At 36.1% G+C, this 19,343-nt stretch overlaps 2 protein-coding genes across 2 annotated transcripts in view; one reads left to right on the top strand and one right to left on the bottom strand.

Moving 5' to 3' along the window:
* Positions 1–19,343, top strand: part of LOC136806592 (transducin beta-like protein 3) — a 41,030-nt gene that overhangs the window by 144 nt on the left and 21,543 nt on the right. The window contains exon 2 of the mRNA XM_067063183.1: positions 2,146–2,204. Coding sequence (XP_066919284.1) covers positions 2,146–2,204 — 59 coding nt within the window. The remainder of the gene's footprint in view (positions 1–2,145; positions 2,205–19,343) is intronic.
* On the bottom strand, positions 3,777–11,912 carry LOC136806593 (uncharacterized). The gene is made up of 8 exons (XM_067063185.1): positions 11,839–11,912; positions 11,181–11,241; positions 10,694–10,851; positions 8,548–8,675; positions 8,050–8,181; positions 6,793–7,001; positions 5,570–5,753; positions 3,777–4,023 (listed from the first exon to the last, which is right to left on the bottom strand). Exons 2-8 carry the CDS (start codon positions 11,216–11,218, stop codon positions 3,835–3,837), a joined length of 1,038 nt encoding a protein of 345 aa, XP_066919286.1. The 5' UTR covers positions 11,219–11,241; positions 11,839–11,912; the 3' UTR covers positions 3,777–3,834.

The following is a 19,343-nucleotide window of genomic DNA, read 5'->3' as shown; positions in this document are numbered from 1 at the left end:
AAAGCACTAGTCTTTTATACATATGAGGAAAAATTCAACACCCGGGGGGGGGGGGGGCATTTTGGCAAAAATAGGTACAGTGACATGCCGCTGGTCAGGGTACCTTTTTCAGTGTTGCAGAATTACTGACAGGGTATCTAAAATTGCAAAATCCTGATCTGACAGGGGCGCAATTTCATGATGTGTGTCTGACAGGGTCTGTTTTGGCAAACTGCTTTTTGCAAATACTTATCGCACGGCCAACACAGGCGCTTTGCTGCTGTTGTCTCGCACCACACGCCTGCCATTGCGCCCTCTTAAAGGGATCAAGGCTAATTTCAAAGATACCTCTATTGAACTATTTAGAATAAATGTTCAGCTGAATAGTGGTACTAACAACATTGTTTCTGGAAATTTTTTTTGAAAATTGTATTCTTTTTGAGTTTGAAATCGAAACCTTCTGAGTCTTGCAGGGATCGTGCATCTCCCACACAACATAGGTAATAAACAAAGCAAGCATTTGCTGGGATATTATAGGTATATATTCTGATTTATCTTTTTCACTTGGTATCTTCATAACTCTCGTCGTCGATTCTTTTGGTCGGTTTTCCAGGTATTGAGGTTTAATGTTTATGCAATGCTGTAGTTTTTTAGCCTGGAAATGTTGATATCACGTTATACTTTACGAAAAGCGTGAAAAACGTGTATAAAGAGTAGGTTTTTAACATAGATAATCTGACAGGGTAGGTTTTTCAGGGTAGAATCTGACAGGGTATAGGTTTTTCACAGTAGAATCTGACAGGGTAGGTTTTCATCGAATTTTTCTTCTGACAGGGTCTATTTTTCATCAAATTTCATTTCTGACAGGATCGACTTTTGAAACTCCAGCAGCACGTCCCCGTCAGTTTTCAAGGTCAGTGCCCCCCCCCCCGGACTCAACACAATCAAGTAGTCTTTGGCAATTCTCACACTTTTACTAGTTATGTTTTTGTGTTACCGTCAACTGCTCTAGCTTGGGACGATTGGTCAAAACATGGGACTGTTGCATATCTGGTCTGTATTTTCACTTACTGTAAAATCGAAAGAGAAATCGTGTAGTTTTTAATATGCCGTTCCTTAACTCAAATCAAATGGCTTTGGAGGTTCGGTGAAATGGTGGCCGTCTCATGTTTTGTGAGATAGTCCCAAGTTAGAGCAGTTGACAGTATTGTTGTGAGGGTGGAAGCTTTAATTTATTTATTCAATCCTCAATCGGACGTCATGCCTACAGCAAAGTTCATTAAAAGTTTGAAAGCTTGAAATGTGGAGTTATCCACCAGCTTGGCAAAATTTATGTTTCTGGAGAGTAGAAAAATCATTAAAATCAAAGTGATGCGTCAAGCTGTTTGTTTTAATATTTCAATAGCAAAGCACCAAAAAACCATCAAAACAATGATAATCTTTGCAATTTTTTTTACTTATTTTCTTCGACATTTGAGGCTGAAAGAAATCAGTTACGTTTGTGAAACAAATATTTTTTTAATTTTTCAAATTAGAAAAAGTGAGTCATTTTGCTCAATAAAGTGTATAAATTCTGGAGATAAACTGGCAAATTTTAGCTAGATTTGTAAAAGATATATTGCAGAATTTGAAAAATATATACATTCCGGGACCCGGGTTTTTTCCTTTTCCTATCAGCTTGCTCGTGTGACATTACAGACATTACAGGGTTAAGATAACTTTTAGGCACTGCCAAATTTTACTCCAAATATTTCAGAGTACTTCACTGTAAAGCATCATGGATTTCACAAAATCTAGTTTGAGTAAAGAAAACGATTTAAGTTGATTTCATACTCAAAGTTTCATGCCATCCAGGATGGCAATATTCAGTGAAATGAACGTTCTATAAAAATCTACAATTTAATGTCTTCAAAAAATTTTCTGACGTTAATTCAATATAAGAATTATTCGACAGTCTCGAAATCACAAAATCAACAAATTGTTCGAAAAAGTGAAGAAGGGCGAGTAAAGAAATATTCTCAATCCAGCAATAAAAATTTATGGGTAATTTTTGTATTAATTGCTTTTGATCATAGAAAACAAAACTTAGTAAATAGCAAAATAAACCTGGTTCATTTATTTTTAGAATTCCAATAAGAATTTTAATGTCATATTTCTTGTTTTCAGATTTCGCGCAATGAAAACCTAAAATGGCGAGGAATACTGACGATTGGTATAAAAGCATGGTATGATTTTTTATCTGTAATCCTCCAAAACAAGAGTGAGAGCTTGGGAAAATATTTCTCCTTTTTTAAACTGATTCTAATTGACTGATTTTTTGTAAACCATTTGAATACAGCGGTTTTGAATTAGATTTTTGGGTAGCTTTTGCTTTGATCCTGTGTAATTTGCACAAAAAAAAGTTTAGTAAAGATAAACAGAATGTGACTTTTCAATAGAATTTAGCCCTATTTGTACAGTAATGCAAAGATCTTTACTAGAAAATTTCTGCTAAGAATTAAGGGCAATCTATATTAACCCGATCTCGAACTCGACCCTGACCCTGGAAAAAGACCCAAGACTCAAATACAAAAAAAAAGATCCTCGACCCAAATACAATAAAAAGCCGACCCTGGATAAAAAACAGTTTTTTAGCTGCGTTTTAAAATGAAATTGACATATCCTAGCCAGCAGGAGGTGGGATACACATGCTATTTCTATTATAAGAATATGTCAACCTCGTCGTCCCCGGGTCGTATTATCTGCTTTTTGATGTTTTAAACTGTGAGTTGAAGATAAGATTAAGCCTGGAATATGCGGATACAATATAAGTTAACAAGTTTATAATAAGTTAAGCCTGGAATATGCGGATACAATATAAGTTAAAAAGTTTATAATAAGTTAAGCCTGGGATATACGGATACGACTGGTACGAGGCTGATTATACATGTTGGTCAATAATAAGATACCCCCGCCCGGGGGGAGGGGAGCTTGTGAAGAATGATCTCATCCTCCTTCCTCCCCCCACCTACGACTATTCTTCAAGTATTCTTTAAGTGTTCTAATGATCAGTTTAGGGAATATTGGTTCAAAGAAATTCTTATAAAAGTCGCTAGAGCATTTTTTTACCCAGGGTCTGCTTTTTATTGTATTTAAGTCGAGGGTTGGCTTTTTCCTAGGCTCGAGGGTTGGCTTTTTTCCAGGCTCGAGGGTTGGCTTTTTTCCAGAGTCAGGGTTGAGGTCGAGGTCGGGTTAATATAGATTGCCAGAATTAAGAAAAATGTTGACCGATGAAATTTTCAATAACTGTGGCTGTGAAAAGGTTTTATTAATGACTGGTCGAAATATTAAGAACTTAGAAGTAGCAAACTAGAAATCCAAATAGTCGAGTTCTCAAGTTCTTGTAAAAACGACGGTAAAAATAATTTTGCTTCTACTATCACAACAGACAAAACGCTCCCTTACTCTATCTCTGTGTCGAACTAGTTTACAAACAAAATAGTTTCAAAATATAAACCCAATGTAATATTTTCAAAATATAAAGCCAATCTAATTTCCCTTGAGGGGCAATTATCAGTAGACGCAAGGGAATGTGACGCAATGCCAAACAAAGAAGCCTCGTGAGACGCAATGAAATGAAAAGACACTAAACAAAAGAACTTACATACACCAGAGATTACAAATAAAACATAATTCAAAATAAATGATCAAGTTCATTAAAGATGGCTTTTCTGACATCAACAATAACATTGTCAGCCCATCTTCAAGAATGAAGAAAGCCTTTTTTCAACAAAGGAGAAGAATTAATAAAAATTGAATTTCAAAGCAAGCTAAACTATTTTTTCTTTTCACAAAAAAGAAATATTTAAATTATAATTAAGCAAGTTGATCACTTCTTTGGGGATTACTGAAATTTGGATCGTTTGAGAATTCCAAAACTTTGCTTTTGACAGTGAAAGGTCCATAAGAACCAGTAAGTTGACGAACATACAAAGTTTTATTTGGCCCAACTGTCACCTTGATCGTTCGCTCATGTTCTGATGTGAATGTCTCAGAATTCATGGTCTGGAAAAGAAACGAAAGGAAAAGTAATCAATGAAATGGTCAGTTTATAGACAGAGTCGATATTTTACGTGGATAGCCCAGTAATATAGGACTTTTAGGCAGTCTTTAGATTGTTTTCACGGGGTCCACGGCCAGCCGGCTCGGTTATCTATGAACTGAACGGAACATTGGAAGGAGCGGGGATTGGAACTGCGAATCCCTGGTTTGAAACGCTGACGCCTTTGACCACTTGACCATCGCTCCATGAAGTTTACTGTTATGATTGAAGTTGTGACCAACTCGAATGCTCCTAGAGATTTCTCCTCAAATATGTAGGGAAGAGCACCTCGCCTTTTCTCAAATTCCCCAAGTACCCTTGACTCTTTATTTCAACCTTAAAACTTCAACCCGCAGAATGGAAAGCCGTCAAATGTCTGAAGTGATTGTATTCTTGATACGTGTAAGTCATTTTTCTAGCGGAAACACCCTAAAAAAACTGGGATTTGACCTCTCTCTGTTACTAAAAATAGAAACACGGAGGTCAAAACCGGCTTTTTTGGGTGCTTCCGTTAAAAAATATGACGTCATCTTGACTTACGCATATCAAAAATTGTGCTCTTCATGGTTTTAGGGTTGATAGAAGAGCTTTAAATCAGGGATCTTTCTTTGTGACGCTGAGTGTTTCGGAAAGTTGGTTCCTCATCAGATAGTAATTATATGACGAAATGTGTTGTTCACGGACTAAAGTACAGTACCCCTTTTTAATCAAATTCTTTTTGAAATTGACCCTGTCAGAACTATTTCTTATATTACGGGGACTTTATTTGTAATTTTCAAAAATCTCCATATTAAATTAGCTATTTGCTTACATAGCAAGAGAGTTTAGTTTATCGCTAAAATTTGCCTTACTATTTTCTGTTTCGAGTTAGACTTTTGATTATAAAACATTGAAATGAAGACAGCATGACGATAGCTGTCTGTATATAGGGAATACCCGATCTAGTGAAACAAGTTCCATCAAGTTACGCATTTCTATGCTATACTGTTATCTTTTCTTTTTCGTTCGAATATTTTCATTTTCATTCAGCATGTTTCCGACCACAATCATAGTGAAAATATATTGAGAATTTAGCTTATTTCCTCGTTTTTCGGAATTTGGAGTTCGGGCGAGAAAGTCATTTTTGGGCTAATTGATAAATTCATTAGAGTATTTCAATTTGGGAGGGGTTTATAGACTTCCAGGCTTCCAGAACTTTTGGATACTTAGATCTTAAGGTCCAAAGTCTAAAGTCTAACGTTAAAACTCTACCCTTCCAACCTAATTTAGAGCGCTTCCAAATCGTTTGTGGTTATAAGATTTCGTAGGAATTTCCCTTTTTTCTCAAATATTACGGCCATGGTTGTACCTATATCAGGTAGGTCCATTCAGTTCATTGTTACTTGTTGATTATAAAACATTCAAATCTCGTAGGTCCCAAACAGAAATGAAGACAGCATGACGATAGCTGTCTGTATAGGGAATGCCCGATCTAGTGAAATAAATAGAGATTAGTGCATAAATTCTCACCTGCCAAGTCTGTTCAAATGAAGATGTTGATTTGGCTGAGAAAACTTTGAAAGCAGCGCTTATTTCAACACTGACAGAAACTTTTTGGGTTGAAGTGACTGTCTTGGTAGAGGAGAATCCTTCTTTGTATCGAATGGTGTATTGCAATGGCGTACTTTGGCGGTTGTAGAGGCGGTCAATCTCACTAAAAAATTGTTTAATAATATGACACAATTATAGATTTGTTCAGATTTGGCTAATTTACATAATTTCTGTTATGCTGTTATTGAATATATTGAAAATATTCGATTTCTTCTTTTATGTAGAACGTTTTCAAATTCAAGTAAATATAATTATAACCTGATTGAACTCTACTGTGATATGTATTCAAAGAACAGTGACACCCCCTTCTCAGCCAGATGGGATCAAATTAACGGACCTAAATTCGATGGGGATTGATATTATGTATTTTGTATAACTGAGGTTTTAAATTCTATTGTTTTCAAGCCAGAAAATTCAGTGGGGATGGAATCATTAGCACAATATTTTACAGTGAAGATTTGCTTATCTGGTTATTTTCAGTGGAGACAAAATAAGAATATAATCTTCCACTGGGGACGATATTTTGAACAATCTTTTCAGTGGGAAGTGGTCCTAGTGGGTCTGTGAGAAGGGGTGAACAGTGGCATAATTTAGACGGTTTAATGAAAATCAGGGTGGGAAATATAGACTAGAGTCCACTCCTGAACTTTGCTTTCTCTCCGATTTCCGATGACACTGAGTTCAGTGAAGTAGACTAGGAGTTTTTGAAAGTCGGTCCCCAAATAAGGATGTGGTTCATCACTTTGCTTTAAAGGAAAACATCGTTGTATTATCAATTGTTGACTCACATCAAGCAGTGTCGTCACTATTAGGGTACCACTTTTCTAAAAACATTGTCAAAGACGTTGGTGTTTTAAAAATAGATTGTCTGTATTCATGAAAACTTTGTACGTTGGTGACTCAGGTTTAACTTAAGGGGGTCGGTGGTACTAGGGTTGTGAGTTGGCGGATCTTCGGAAAATCTTCGTGCATATTACGACCCTTATTGGGACTAATTTAACCAAATCAGTCTAGCCTTCACAGGGACTTCCAGGTCCAAAAAATGGTGAAAATAAGAACATGTTAAGAACATTAAAAATAAAATTGAAGAACATATTAAGGCTTTTTTTTATGTTCTGATAAAAAAAACAACGTGTACTTACATCCATCTTTCAGAAGGGTTAGGCGCGTGGATGATCATTCGTGGGTTGTCATTGGTGGCCGAGATACAAGTTCTATGTTTGTCGAGATAATTCGGATAAATGGATAGTCTACAGCTCACGAATGATATAGGTTGCTTGGAACTTTTCTGAACCACAATACAGTCGTTGTAAGTGTCATCTTTACATCTGACTTGGTATCGGTAATGGTCCTTTTGAAAAAGAAAAAATATTTTTGCATGTTGATTCAGAAACTACTTGTTTTGAAAGCTAGTGGAATTGATAATTTACTAAGGGAAATACTTGAATTTTAGCGAAATTGGATGGCTAAAGGCCAAATATTTCAAAACATTTGATAAATTTTTTAGGATGTCTTTTTCTAGCAATCAAGGACCAGAAGGCTTCCTTTGTGGCTTTTTTCCACAAAGTAATGTTCTGGAAGAACAAGATCCTATTTTTTGGACATTTGATAGCGTTTGATTTGAAAACTTAGCCAAGCTAAAAATCACTGCCCTAATTGAGCTTTATCTAGAGGTCAGTGACTGTTCCAGAGGCTATGCACAGGAAAAATGATTGAATCACCCGGGTGTAAAAAGTACATTTCACACCTAGGAACATGAACAATTTTCCAAACAGGGTGAATTTCTTGCACGTTCTAAGGTGTGAAATGCACTTTTCACACTCAGGTGACTTATTCACTTTTCTCTGTGTATCATTTGGGTATTTTTTTAAATTCTTCAATAACTTAGCAAAACTTACTCTTAGGTGCCAAATAAACGCCCCCCCCCCCGGCTTGTTAATTTTTCGAACATTTTCCAACCCCCCGGACCTTATTAGGACCCCCCGAACCTTATTAGGACCCCCCCCCCCCGTTTATTAATTTTTAAGAATATTTTCAGCTGTCAAAGAGAAGGACCCTTATTTTGCTCTAAATAGCCTGATTTTAGCCTATATTTACCTTATTTTGGGTTTTCAGAAGAACAATTTCCAACCCCCCGGCAATTAGGTCCCTCCTGTTTATTAAAATCTCGAAAATTTTCCAACCCCCCCCCTGTTTATTTGGCACCTAGAGTAAGGCTTTGATCATCAAATGTTAAGAACATTTTAAGACTTCACGGACTCAAAAACACCTGATTAGACAAAAATACTAAAAAAATAGCGAAAATAAGACCATGTTGCGAACATTCTAAGAATGAAAATCTTCAAATTTTTTGAATGTTCTTATAAAAAAACGTGTAGAAGCCAGTAGCTGCTCCTTACGTTATCTTTTGCGTATTTTTTTCTCATGTCCATTGGTTTTTTGACCTGCCAATAATCCATTGTTGTTAGATAGTAACCTGGCTTGACAACACTTTCAATAACACCCCAGCTTGGATCGTCTGACTCTTGAAACTAAAAATATATTTTGAGAATTTAGATAATCGAAAAATACTTTTTTAAATCCTCAAAAGTCTCTCAAAGGGGTACAGAACGATAAATTAACAATTGAGTCTCTGAAAGGGTTTCAAAATTACAAAATATAAAAATCGACTCCCTCAAAGAGTCGTAAAATTTGGTAACTTTGAGCTAAGATTAGAAAAATAGTCTCTTAAAGGATCATAAAATTTGGTAACTTTGAGTTTAAATTGGAAAAATAGTCTCTCAAAGGGTCACAAAAACCTCAAAATTCAGTCTCTTAAAGGGTTTCGCTCGGACATAGACCTCGCAAACCCCCTATAGGACCTACGGTTATAGATCAGTGGTTGATTGGGATCTTACCTTAAACATAGTCATTGGTGTTGTGTAGATATCGCTTTCACTGACGTGTGAACATAATGGCCACATGTTTGCACAACCATACTTAGTGGAGTCTCTAGGGTAATAGAGAACGAACCATTCTTTCATCCCTATTGAAATAAAGTGTTCAACGTTACAACATGAACATATAAACGACTGGACATCCATCTCCTTTGTCTTTTTGAAGATAACAGTGCTAGCTTCGTTGCCGCCTCGTTAAAAGTATAAAATGAAACAATAAATTTTGATGATATACCACTTGGGAGTACCTTGCTAACAACGTCAAAACTTCGACAAAAGTCTCTGTTGTTCTACTCTTCTCAAGTCTTTTATCTATATCATAACAAAGATAACAGAGGCAAAATCATCGTCAGCTTGTCAAAACTCCAGCTAATATTTCTAAATTTTGACTTAAAAGTGTCTAATAATTTTAGAGAGTGTCGCATTCTGATTTTGATATTCTTATGACACAAGCTCTCAAATTTGGCAAGCTATTTTTTTCAAGTCATAAAAAAAATTATTTGAGTGACAAAAAGGATTCAAAAGTATACACGCAGTTGAAATTCTGCATTTTAGAGTTGAAAATGTTGATAAAATACATTACAAACTTGTGAAAAAATTCGAAAATATTTTTTTTGTACATTAGGAGTAATGTTCAAGCTCTATCAATCCTTTTACCTAAATAATTCAAAGAAATAAAATTATGACGGAATATTGTCGGATTTTTCATACCAATTTTGAAATACAGGCGGCAACGAAGCTCGCTTCAAAGAGACAATAAAAGATAGATGTCCAGTCGTTTATATGTTCATGGTTACAATGAGCATTGCAAAGTTGATAATACGCAGGTTGCTCGCACCTCTATAACTTGAAGGTATCATTAACTCACTCAACAATGCCTATAACCTCCTCCATAACTCGAAATTTCCTCAACTCGAACAATTTTGTGTTCCCCGTGCCTGTTTGAGTTATGGATCTGTTTTTGATTGAATACATTTGATAGTCGAGGCTTAGTCTACTTTAATGGGATAAAATTTCGCGGGGACTTAATTTCGCAGCTGCCACTATTGTGTGGCAATATTTTCACGATTTTGTATCTTTATACTGTCAAATCATGCATATTGGTTGTTGAAATACACATTATTTGCGCTTTTTTGATGCAAGTAACCATTCAAAAAGTATTTATTTGACATATTTTGAGTTTTGATTAGAAATATTTCGCGGATGAGGCCCTTCCAAATTTCCATTGGGATTTAATTTCGCGGATCTTCGCGGATGACACCCAAATCCGCGAAATCCGCGAAATTTAATCCCCGCGAAAGTTTATCCCATTAAAGTAACTTTCTTACAAATGGTAAAAAAGATGATCGAGGCACAGCGAGGCATACCTTTTTTATCATATGTACCAGAGACTAAGCCTCCTTATTCACTTGGGAAACTTTCCTGGCTTATTTCCTGGGTATTGAAATTGTTAATGTCGGACATACCGGTAAAAAAAGAATTTGGTATACCTTGTGGCTATCCAGCAAATTTGAAAAGAAATATCAAAAGTTAAATGATGAAAGCTAATTCGTCAAAAAAATCTTTTGGGGTAAATTTGGAAGATGAGATGGAGTTTTTATAAGATGCTTTAATAATTGGTCTTTTGAAGTAATAAAAATGACGCGTTCTTTAGAAAAAGTAACAAAATTGTTTTATTTAACGACCAACCAATTCAAATAAAAACTCCATTTTTTCCCAAATTCGGGCAAAAACTGCCTGAAAATTGGGTGTTTTGGACCTTGCACGGAATTGCTTTAAGTTTTCTCTGAAACTTTGCAAAAAAGACAATGTTGTATATTGTGCCCATAAAGCCTTGAAATTCGTATTTTTCTTTTTTTTTGGGAAATTCCCTTTTACCGTCTATAGGACAGAAAATCACGCTACAATATTTTATTTAATATCCTATATAAGATAATGTTTCCTGTACTTTATTTAGTCAGCATTTTCTTCCTATTGTTGTCATTTTTCTCATTTTGTAGGTCCATTGTAAAGCTTGTTATTTTTATTTCCAGGCGAAATAAGTGTACACATGGTATATATATTAAACCATTTTTGTTTTTAGTTCGACCTCTACTTATGCTTATACCTTTTAGATTCATATCTCTTAAGAACGAAAATCCATCAAAGTTGATATAGACTCCACGATCAGCTTTACTTTCAAAATGCAACACGCGTCCGAACAGCTCTTGAGTAGCGGTGTGTTTATATGAATTCATATCCACGCCCGCCTCAACGTATGCCAAACTATAAAACAAAAACAAAACAAGTCAAATCTTACGTAACAGTGAAAGCCAACATGGTACACTCTAAAACAAACTTTCATCGGAATTCTGCAAGTAGATATCCTATATATTTTTTAAAAGAATATGATATCTGAATTCTAAAAACCCGTAGATTGTAGATTACGTAATTTTTTGAACGCAAAAGGCACCAACCAAAAAACTCAACTGCTCTTGCTACTCCTTAGAGACACATGGTGGCTTTACCTTTTAACGGAATTTACTACGGAGAAGGTAAAAAATAGTCAGCTCCAAAACTGGGTATGGAACACCCGTAAAGATAGGTGCTTTTACCTTAAAACAGCCAACAAAAGGGGTATCATCGTCTTCATGGTTGCCTTCAAATTTCTCTAAACTAAAAAAGAAAAATCAAATATTGATACACGCATTCTTTTTCACCAATCAACACACTGTGTGTTTAATACATGGTTTAAAATCATTGCGGGTTAAACATAGCGTACGTGTAAAAAGGGGCCTCTATTCCTCCATTTTTAAATCTAGGCCTTCCTTTTTTTATCATCCCTCTTTTCGTTAAATGAGACACCCCAACTGACCTTCAAATTCACACAATCACGCAGCTTTTTTAAAATTTGACTCATTCACGCAAGTGAAAAACCCTATTCGCGCATTCACGCAAACCGCTGGGGGGCCAATGTACCTTTCAAAAACCTCAACTTTTAAAAGAATCTTTATGGCACATCATCTACCCCTTATCTCTAACCCTAACTTTTATAAAACCCCTTCCTTATACTCATCCATTATTAAAGGGAATTTTTGGAACACCCACAATCCTCCACATGAAGAAATGGGGTTCGGTACACTTTGCAAAAGGAAACACCTGAACAAAAATGTGAGGGAATGGCAAAAATGATGAAAAAGACACTGAACTGAAAAGGCTTAGCCGTTACAGCATCTAAAGGCTTCCTGAACAAACAAAAACCATTTTACTTACGTTCTTTGACGAGCTTCTGAAGATGATTGATAAAAACTGAATGTACCTTGGAGCTTTTATAGGGACTGCATCCCATCACTTTCTCATTGTCCCTTTATATCGTTCTTTCTTGATTAACTCCAGTTGGCAAATTAATTAATTTCTTCATACCTTGGTGCAAATTTTAATAATGAAGTAATAATATTTTTTCCGCCGCGCGGTACTGTGCATATGCAAAAAGAAATGTTATTAAAGAAGTGCTTAGCCTGTATCAAACACTTCTTTGCAAGAAAAAGAAAGCATACGATTTGTTACGGCCACCATTCTGCGACGGAGACATTTTCTCACAAGTCTTTTGTTTCCTCTGCGGTGGAAAGGTGTCCTATGCGTTCAGCATGCAAACTAAAGTGACGTTACTTCATCACTTCAATGTAATGGTATCTTTCTTTTTCAAAAGAGCACTTGGTGCTTATAGGATCATCTAATCGTAAAGGCCGGTCTCCACTTTCGCGTAAAATGAGCGCGAAAACTGTTTAACTTTTTAACGTCTTGTAAGGTCATTGGTCGGTTGAAAGATGAAGCAATTGACGTAACGGTTGAAAAAAGTTGAACTTCCTTCAACTTTTTTTTTGTTCGCGCGAAACTTTTTTATGACGTAAATCTTTTCTTTAGGCAAAAAAAAAGGTTGGGAAAAAAACTCGTCGCCCATTTCACGCGAAAGTGGATACCGGCCTTAACAGACAGACTCATGGAAAGAATTTTCAAAAAAAGCTAAGTTCTTCCATGGTACAGGATAAGATTCACAAGTATCAGAATTTTATTAAATTGGGTGTGTCTTTAAGTAGCGTAAGCATCAGCATGAAAAAAACATCATACATATGATAATAGATATTGGTGGTTTTTAGATCGATTTTGTGCCTGTTTAAATGCAGGCTTTATCTCCAGGGTATGTTAGCTATTATTCAAATATTAAATCAAGTTTCGGCACATACCGAAACAACTATTAAAAGAACTTTCCGAAACTTTTTGAAACTTCAAAATTACAAGTCTCTTTAAAACTTTTATAAGATCTAAATGTTATATTAGTAACACTTAGTTGTAAATCTTAAAATTTAAGTATTGTATCTATAAGACCTCTATCGAACCAAAAAGGAGAAAGCTCGAATAATTTTCTTTCCTTTTTTCTCAACTAATGGTTTTCGTTTCCCCTTTTTGAAATACAAAGATGCAATATGAGGCTTTCTACATAGAATTGCGTTAATTTGATACCCCTTTTTTGACGTGTTTTTGGACTTACTTACTTCAAAAGCTTATAACTTAAGAATAACCACTGTACCAATTTTAAAAAGCTATATGCCAAATTTTAAGTTTGACTTTCTAGTAGGGGGAATTTTGTTCGATTTTTTGGAATCGCTTGACTGTTTTGTTAGAAGCACTTGTTATACATTTTTGGAAAGCTAAGGGGTAGGGGAATCGAAATTAATATGTTTCCAATATTTTTTCGGACACTTTGGTGTGATTTTCGGACAAATATGACGGTCTCAGGCAAAAATCATAGGGTTAAAAATTAATGAAAATTTTAGCTCGAGAAAACGGAGACCTGTTGTATATTTTTGGAAAGCTCTCAAAAAAATAAGATTAGAGATATATTGCAAGTATAGGTGATTTCAGTACCTAACTCGAGATATTCAAAAAAGCTTCAAAAAACGCAAAAACTGGACAAAATAGCTGTTTCTGGCTGAAAAACACGGTTTTCAAGGGTTAATATCTCGAGTTACAGATTTTACAAAATGCCCTCTACTATCCTCTTCATAATTGAAAAAGAATATGGTAAAAATTCACATTATTTTTGGACACAGTTAACCGTCAAACCTGTCCTTTATACTTTTTACTGGGTCACCCGGTATAAAAATTGTCTAAAGTAATTTTCCTTGGAAAATACAAGAAAATGTATAGGTTGATTTTCCTTTGAAAGTACAACAACAAGAAATTATTTTAGGTAATTTCCCTTTGAAAATATATACAACAAATTTGTTTTTATTTAATTTCCCTCGAATATGTAAGAAATCTTCTCTACATTTATGGCTAGTATTTTTAAAATGTTCCAATTTTTCACAAAATTTACATTTATATTTGAACTTCTAAGCCTTGCGTTCTTAAAAAAACGTGTACTTTACGAGACTATCTTTCATGCCTAATTCCTGTTAAAAGTGTACTCGAGGAACAAAAATTTAATTAAAAACAAAAGTTTAATTAAAAACATATTACTGTCGCAATTTTATAAAATTCTTTTTCAATTAGCTGTTTAGACTGGCACGCCAGTCGGGCTGGAACGGTATCACGCGGGAAAAGTGAGCGTAGGAGTTAGGTAAGCGTAGGAAGAAATTTTGTCGGCGGCGAGGGCTGAAAGGTATATGTATATAAAGCTGCTGTATATCAGCAGCCTCTCACCAACTTTTGCTCGCTCTCCTACGCAGCTCCTATTCTAGCAAACGCCCGCCGCCTTTATGTTCCCGCCCTCTGACATGATTAATTTACAGACTAGTTTGCTAGTCTATTAGCTGTTATACTATAAAAAATTTATAATACAGTACTTTTATTGAAATTATTTTCAAAAGCACTTTGGTGCTGATATTGAGAAGGAGTTAATCCCTTGTGATCCTGTTAGCACCATGTCATAGTGTGAGATACAAGATGGGAAATTAAAATTTTAATTTCGAAAAGTAATATTTCATTTCTTGATACGCTTTTTTTTCCTAATAAATCTAGACGTTCACAGCTCTGCCCTAATACTGAGACCATGTTCAGACGTTACATTTCCGTATCGTTCCGAAACAAAACGGTTCCGTGTCAAGTGTGAACGTCAAAATTCGAAACGTCAAAAAAGAAGACGTTACAAAGCAAAACAGATTGAAACGGTTTCGCTCCACTGTTTTCATAGGAACGGAGCTGCTCCGTTTTCTTGCTCCGAAACGTTCCGAAATAAATACGAATACTTTCCATCCGTAATCCGGAATCCATACCGGAACGAAACGAAACAGTAACGTCTGAACAAGATACGAGACCTAACCTGTTCGACGAAAACCGCTTTTCTATTGCGTTTATTAACACAAAGAAAAAATTTGGTTTGTGGTAAGGTACTATATGAGACCATGTTCGAACGTAACGGTTCGGTTTCGCGTCGAAACGAAATGAAGCCATTATATTGGTTAGAAGTGACGTAAAACTTGAATGTAACCAATATAATGACTTCATATTTCGTTTCGGAAAAAAACGGAACCGTAGCGTGTGAACATGGTCTATAACTTTTTCCAATTATTCCTTCACCCAAGAATCATATTACAGTACAGTTTCACGGAACGTCACTTCAATGTGAACGCAAGTCCTTAAAGGTAGAGGGCCAACCTTTAGGATTGTACTCAAACATTGTACTCAAACATTTAATACAGGCTTTTAAAGCTCAAAATCCTGTCTTTATGTATTTGTTTTTAAAGAAAAATATTACAATTCTATTAATAATTAAACAACTTAGGTTCCCCCTTAGGTTCCCCCATTCCACTTTTCCGGTATTCATTTAGGTTCCCACTTAGGTTCCCCCCACCCACTTTTCCGGTAGTCATTTAGGTTCCCACTTAGGTTCCCCCATCCCACTTTTTCGGTAGTCATTTAGGTTCCCACTTAGGTTCCCCCATCCCACTTTTCCGGTATGATTTAGGCTCCCACTTAGGTTCCCCCATCCCCCTTTTCCGGTGGTCATTTAGGTTCCCACTTAGGTTCCCCCATCCCACTTTTCCGGTAGTCATTTAGGTTCCCACTTAGGTTCCCCCATCCCACTTTTCCGGTAGTCATTTAGATTCCCACTTAGGTTCCCGGGTTCTCCCATCCCACTTATCCGGTATGCCATAATGAACAGGATAAAAATGAATCTTCTCCTACTCTCACAAAAGAGAAAGAGAAAGACACTTCCAATAAAAAGGAGGAAAAAGAGGAGGGTGGTATAAAAAGTTTTGATGATAATTCTACGAACAAAACTTTGAATGTTTTTAAATTTACCGTGAAAGGAAAGAACTGTGAAATTCCAGTGACTGCTTTGTGCAACGAAATTTGCCATCCACTGAAGAATCAAAACATCGAAAGTGTTTCCGAAATTCATGAGTTCGCCTCGTAAAAGTTCGCTGATTCAAACCCTAAGAATTCACCTTTAGTCGTTGACATTTTGATCGGTGCTGATAACTACTGGCGATTTTTCAATGATCATAAAGTTAAAAATTCCAAAGGAACTTTGGTTGCTATTGATACTAAGCTAGGCTATGTTTTGTCTGGCTCCATTGACAAGAATCCGTTAGAATCAAACGTTTTAACTACACACGTGCTAGAATGTCAGTATGAAATACGAGAGTCGAACACAAATTTACAAAAAACTTTGAACAAATTCTGGGACTCTGAAAATGTCCAAGAATCGATTGATGAAATCAAATCTGCTGCTATCGAAAATTTCGAAAATGATATTTCTTTCAATGAAGAGGCTAAACGTTATGAAGTCTCGTTACCGTTTTTGGAACAATACGAAATTTTGAACAATTATGAGAACAGTAAACATCGACTTCAATCAGTGCTTCTGAAACATTTCAAATCGAATGAAAAACTTTTAGAAACTTATGATACAATTATCAAAGAACGGATTGAATTAGGTGTGATTGAAGAAGTTCCAACTTGATCCGCCCCAGAGAATGCGTTTTATTTACCGCATCGACCAGTGTGCAGAGATGACCGTATTACTACAAAGGTCAGAATGGTTTTCGATGCTAGCTCTTCAACGTATGGTCCTTCATTAAATGACTGTTTGGATCCAGGACCTTCGCTCACAACGTCTTTATTCGGAATTCTCCTCCGTTTTCGTGCCAAGAACACTGGTTTAGTTGCAGACAGCTTTTTGGCAAATCATGTTGAATGAGAAAGATCGTGATTTCGTTCGTTTTTTATGGTTGAAAGACATCAATGATATTGACTTTAAGAATTTTGATACCAATCAACTCGTTACTGTATTTGTCGAGTTTTATTTGGAGTTACCTCCTCTCCGTTTCTGTTAAATGGAACACTCAGACATCATATCAACTTCAAAATACAAGATACGTCAGTTCGTGATCTGCTACTCCGTTCCTTACACGTCGACGACCTTACAACTAGTTTTGACACTCATGCTGAGGCTCGTGAATTCTATACGTCTTGCAAAGGACATTCTGCTGGAGCTAATTTCAATTTACGAAAAGCTCAATCGAACTGTGAAATGCTCGAACGAAATCTGAAGGAACTGTTCAAAGGTGAGAATCAAGTACTCGACAAATGTGACCTCACTAAAGTGCTCGGGCTCCCATGGAATAAAGGTAATGATAATATCAATCTTAATTTCGAAAGTTCCTTACACACAGCAGAATTTTCGTTACCAACAAAAAGAAATGTTATACAATTTACATCATCCATTTTCGATCCTCTCGGACTTATAAATCCACTAATCGTTAAGCTAAAAGTTTTGTTTCAAGACATTTGCAATGCCAAAATTGATTGGGATGAAATAATCCCTCCTGAGCTGATTTCTACCTGGCAGCAAATTTTACTTGATTTGAAAGTGAGCATATGGCTGTTGTGTTTACTTAAGAACTGAATTTGATTCCGGCCTTGTTAGCACTTCGTTAGCTACAGGCAAATCTCGAATTGGTCCCATGAAGGGTAGTACAGTCCCCAAATTAGAACTGTCCGGGGCTCAAATCTTAACACTCGTTCTAAATCAAGTCAAATCTGAATTGAAAGATACTTTATTGATTGATAACCTCTATGCTTGGATATACTCCACCGTTGTTTACTGTTGGCTCAAAATCGTGTAAATGAAATTAGAGTGAATTCAAAAAGCTTTGTTTGGAAACTAATTGACACTTTACAAAATTCTGCTGACGATGTTACTAGGGGTTTGTTATTATCCCAAATTGTGCAAAATAAGAGGTGGTTGAACGGTCCCGAATTTTTATCCTTCTCCAAAGAACATTGCCAGATCTCAAGCCAGGTGATAAATTTTCAAAACAATCAGAACATTCTACAGAAACTGTTAATTTATTTGTTGGGATTGAATTTGAATTCTCTGACCTTAATGACGAAGAGAAAGTTACTTGTTTAGCTGCTAATCCTGAATTTAATCTCGTTCTTTTTGACAACTATAATATTGTTCGTGAGTATCCTGATCCAGATTCGTGTGAAATACCACAATCTGATGAAAGTCATACAATTTTTAGTGATGGGGTCGAGGTCCCTGGGTATCCTCGATCCAAGAAGATGCGGTTCGTTAACCCGTTTATTTCGGGTTACGGCCAAGGTTTTAAGGTTCGTGAGAAACTTGAAACAGAGTGTTCAAAATACTAAACTAAATAAGAGTGATGATACCGAAGAATCAATCGATCATATGGTGGACACCAAGAAGCTATGGATCCTTGAAGTCCAGAAAGAATTTATCTCATCCGAGCACAACCAACTGAAGAGAAATCTCAACGTTTTCACAGACGCTCACGGTATTCTACGATGCAAAGGAAGATTAGGAAATGCACCTCTTCTGTTCGACACGAAATTTCCTATTCTAATACCACTAACTAGCCGATATGCTGAACTGATTGTGCTCGAAAGTCACAAAAATGTTGGTCACAACAAAACGAAAGATACACTCGACGAACTTCGATCACAATATTGGATCCCGAAAGGTAGACAACTCATCAAAAAACTGATAAATTCATGCTTGATTTGTCGATTATTTGAAGGAAAAAGATGTATCTATCCCCAACCTCCAGAATTACCACGTGAACGTGTTGATATGAGTTTCGCCTTTGAAAATATCGGAATAGATTATGCAGGACCATTCAGTATTCGTTAGGAACAATTTTGGTGATCAACAAACTTTATTCATCATGGATTGCCTTGATTACATGTTACTCTACGAGAGCCGTTTACTTGGATCTCGCTACAAGTTATGATTCAGAAGCGCTCATACGGATTTTGGAACGCTTTTTCAATCGATACCAATGCACCAAAAGTCATTAACTCGGACAACGGATCGAATTTCACATCTAATGCAATACAAGATTTGGAGTGGCGGAGTATTCGAAAGACTGATACAGTCAACCAAATGTATTTTATGAAAATCTCTACGAAAAGAGATTCTGACGTGTGATGAACTTTCCACACTTCTTAAACGTATTGAAAACATCTTAAACCATCTTCCGTTAACGCACCTTTACGACAACGAAATTGCACAGCCGTTAACACCCAATCATCTTATATACGGAAGGAAGTTTGAGACTTCTGTAAAAGACACGGCCGAAAATGAGAATGTTAACGAAATAAACTGTGGCGCTATAAAGCGTGCCTTGTCGTATTTTTGGGAACAGTGGAAGACGGAATATCTCACAAGTCTTTGCGAAAGAGATGTAAAACCCAAACGAAACATGAGAACTGAAACTCTTAATGTTGGAGACGTTTGTCTTATC

This window comes from Clytia hemisphaerica, unplaced genomic scaffold, assembly GCF_902728285.1.
Source record: "Clytia hemisphaerica strain Z4C2 unplaced genomic scaffold, Clytia hemisphaerica genome assembly, whole genome shotgun sequence".
Classification (NCBI taxonomy): Eukaryota; Metazoa; Cnidaria; class Hydrozoa; order Leptothecata; family Clytiidae; genus Clytia; species Clytia hemisphaerica.
Note: the sequence above shows the minus strand (reverse complement) of the source record. Positions and strands in the feature narration are given on the sequence as shown.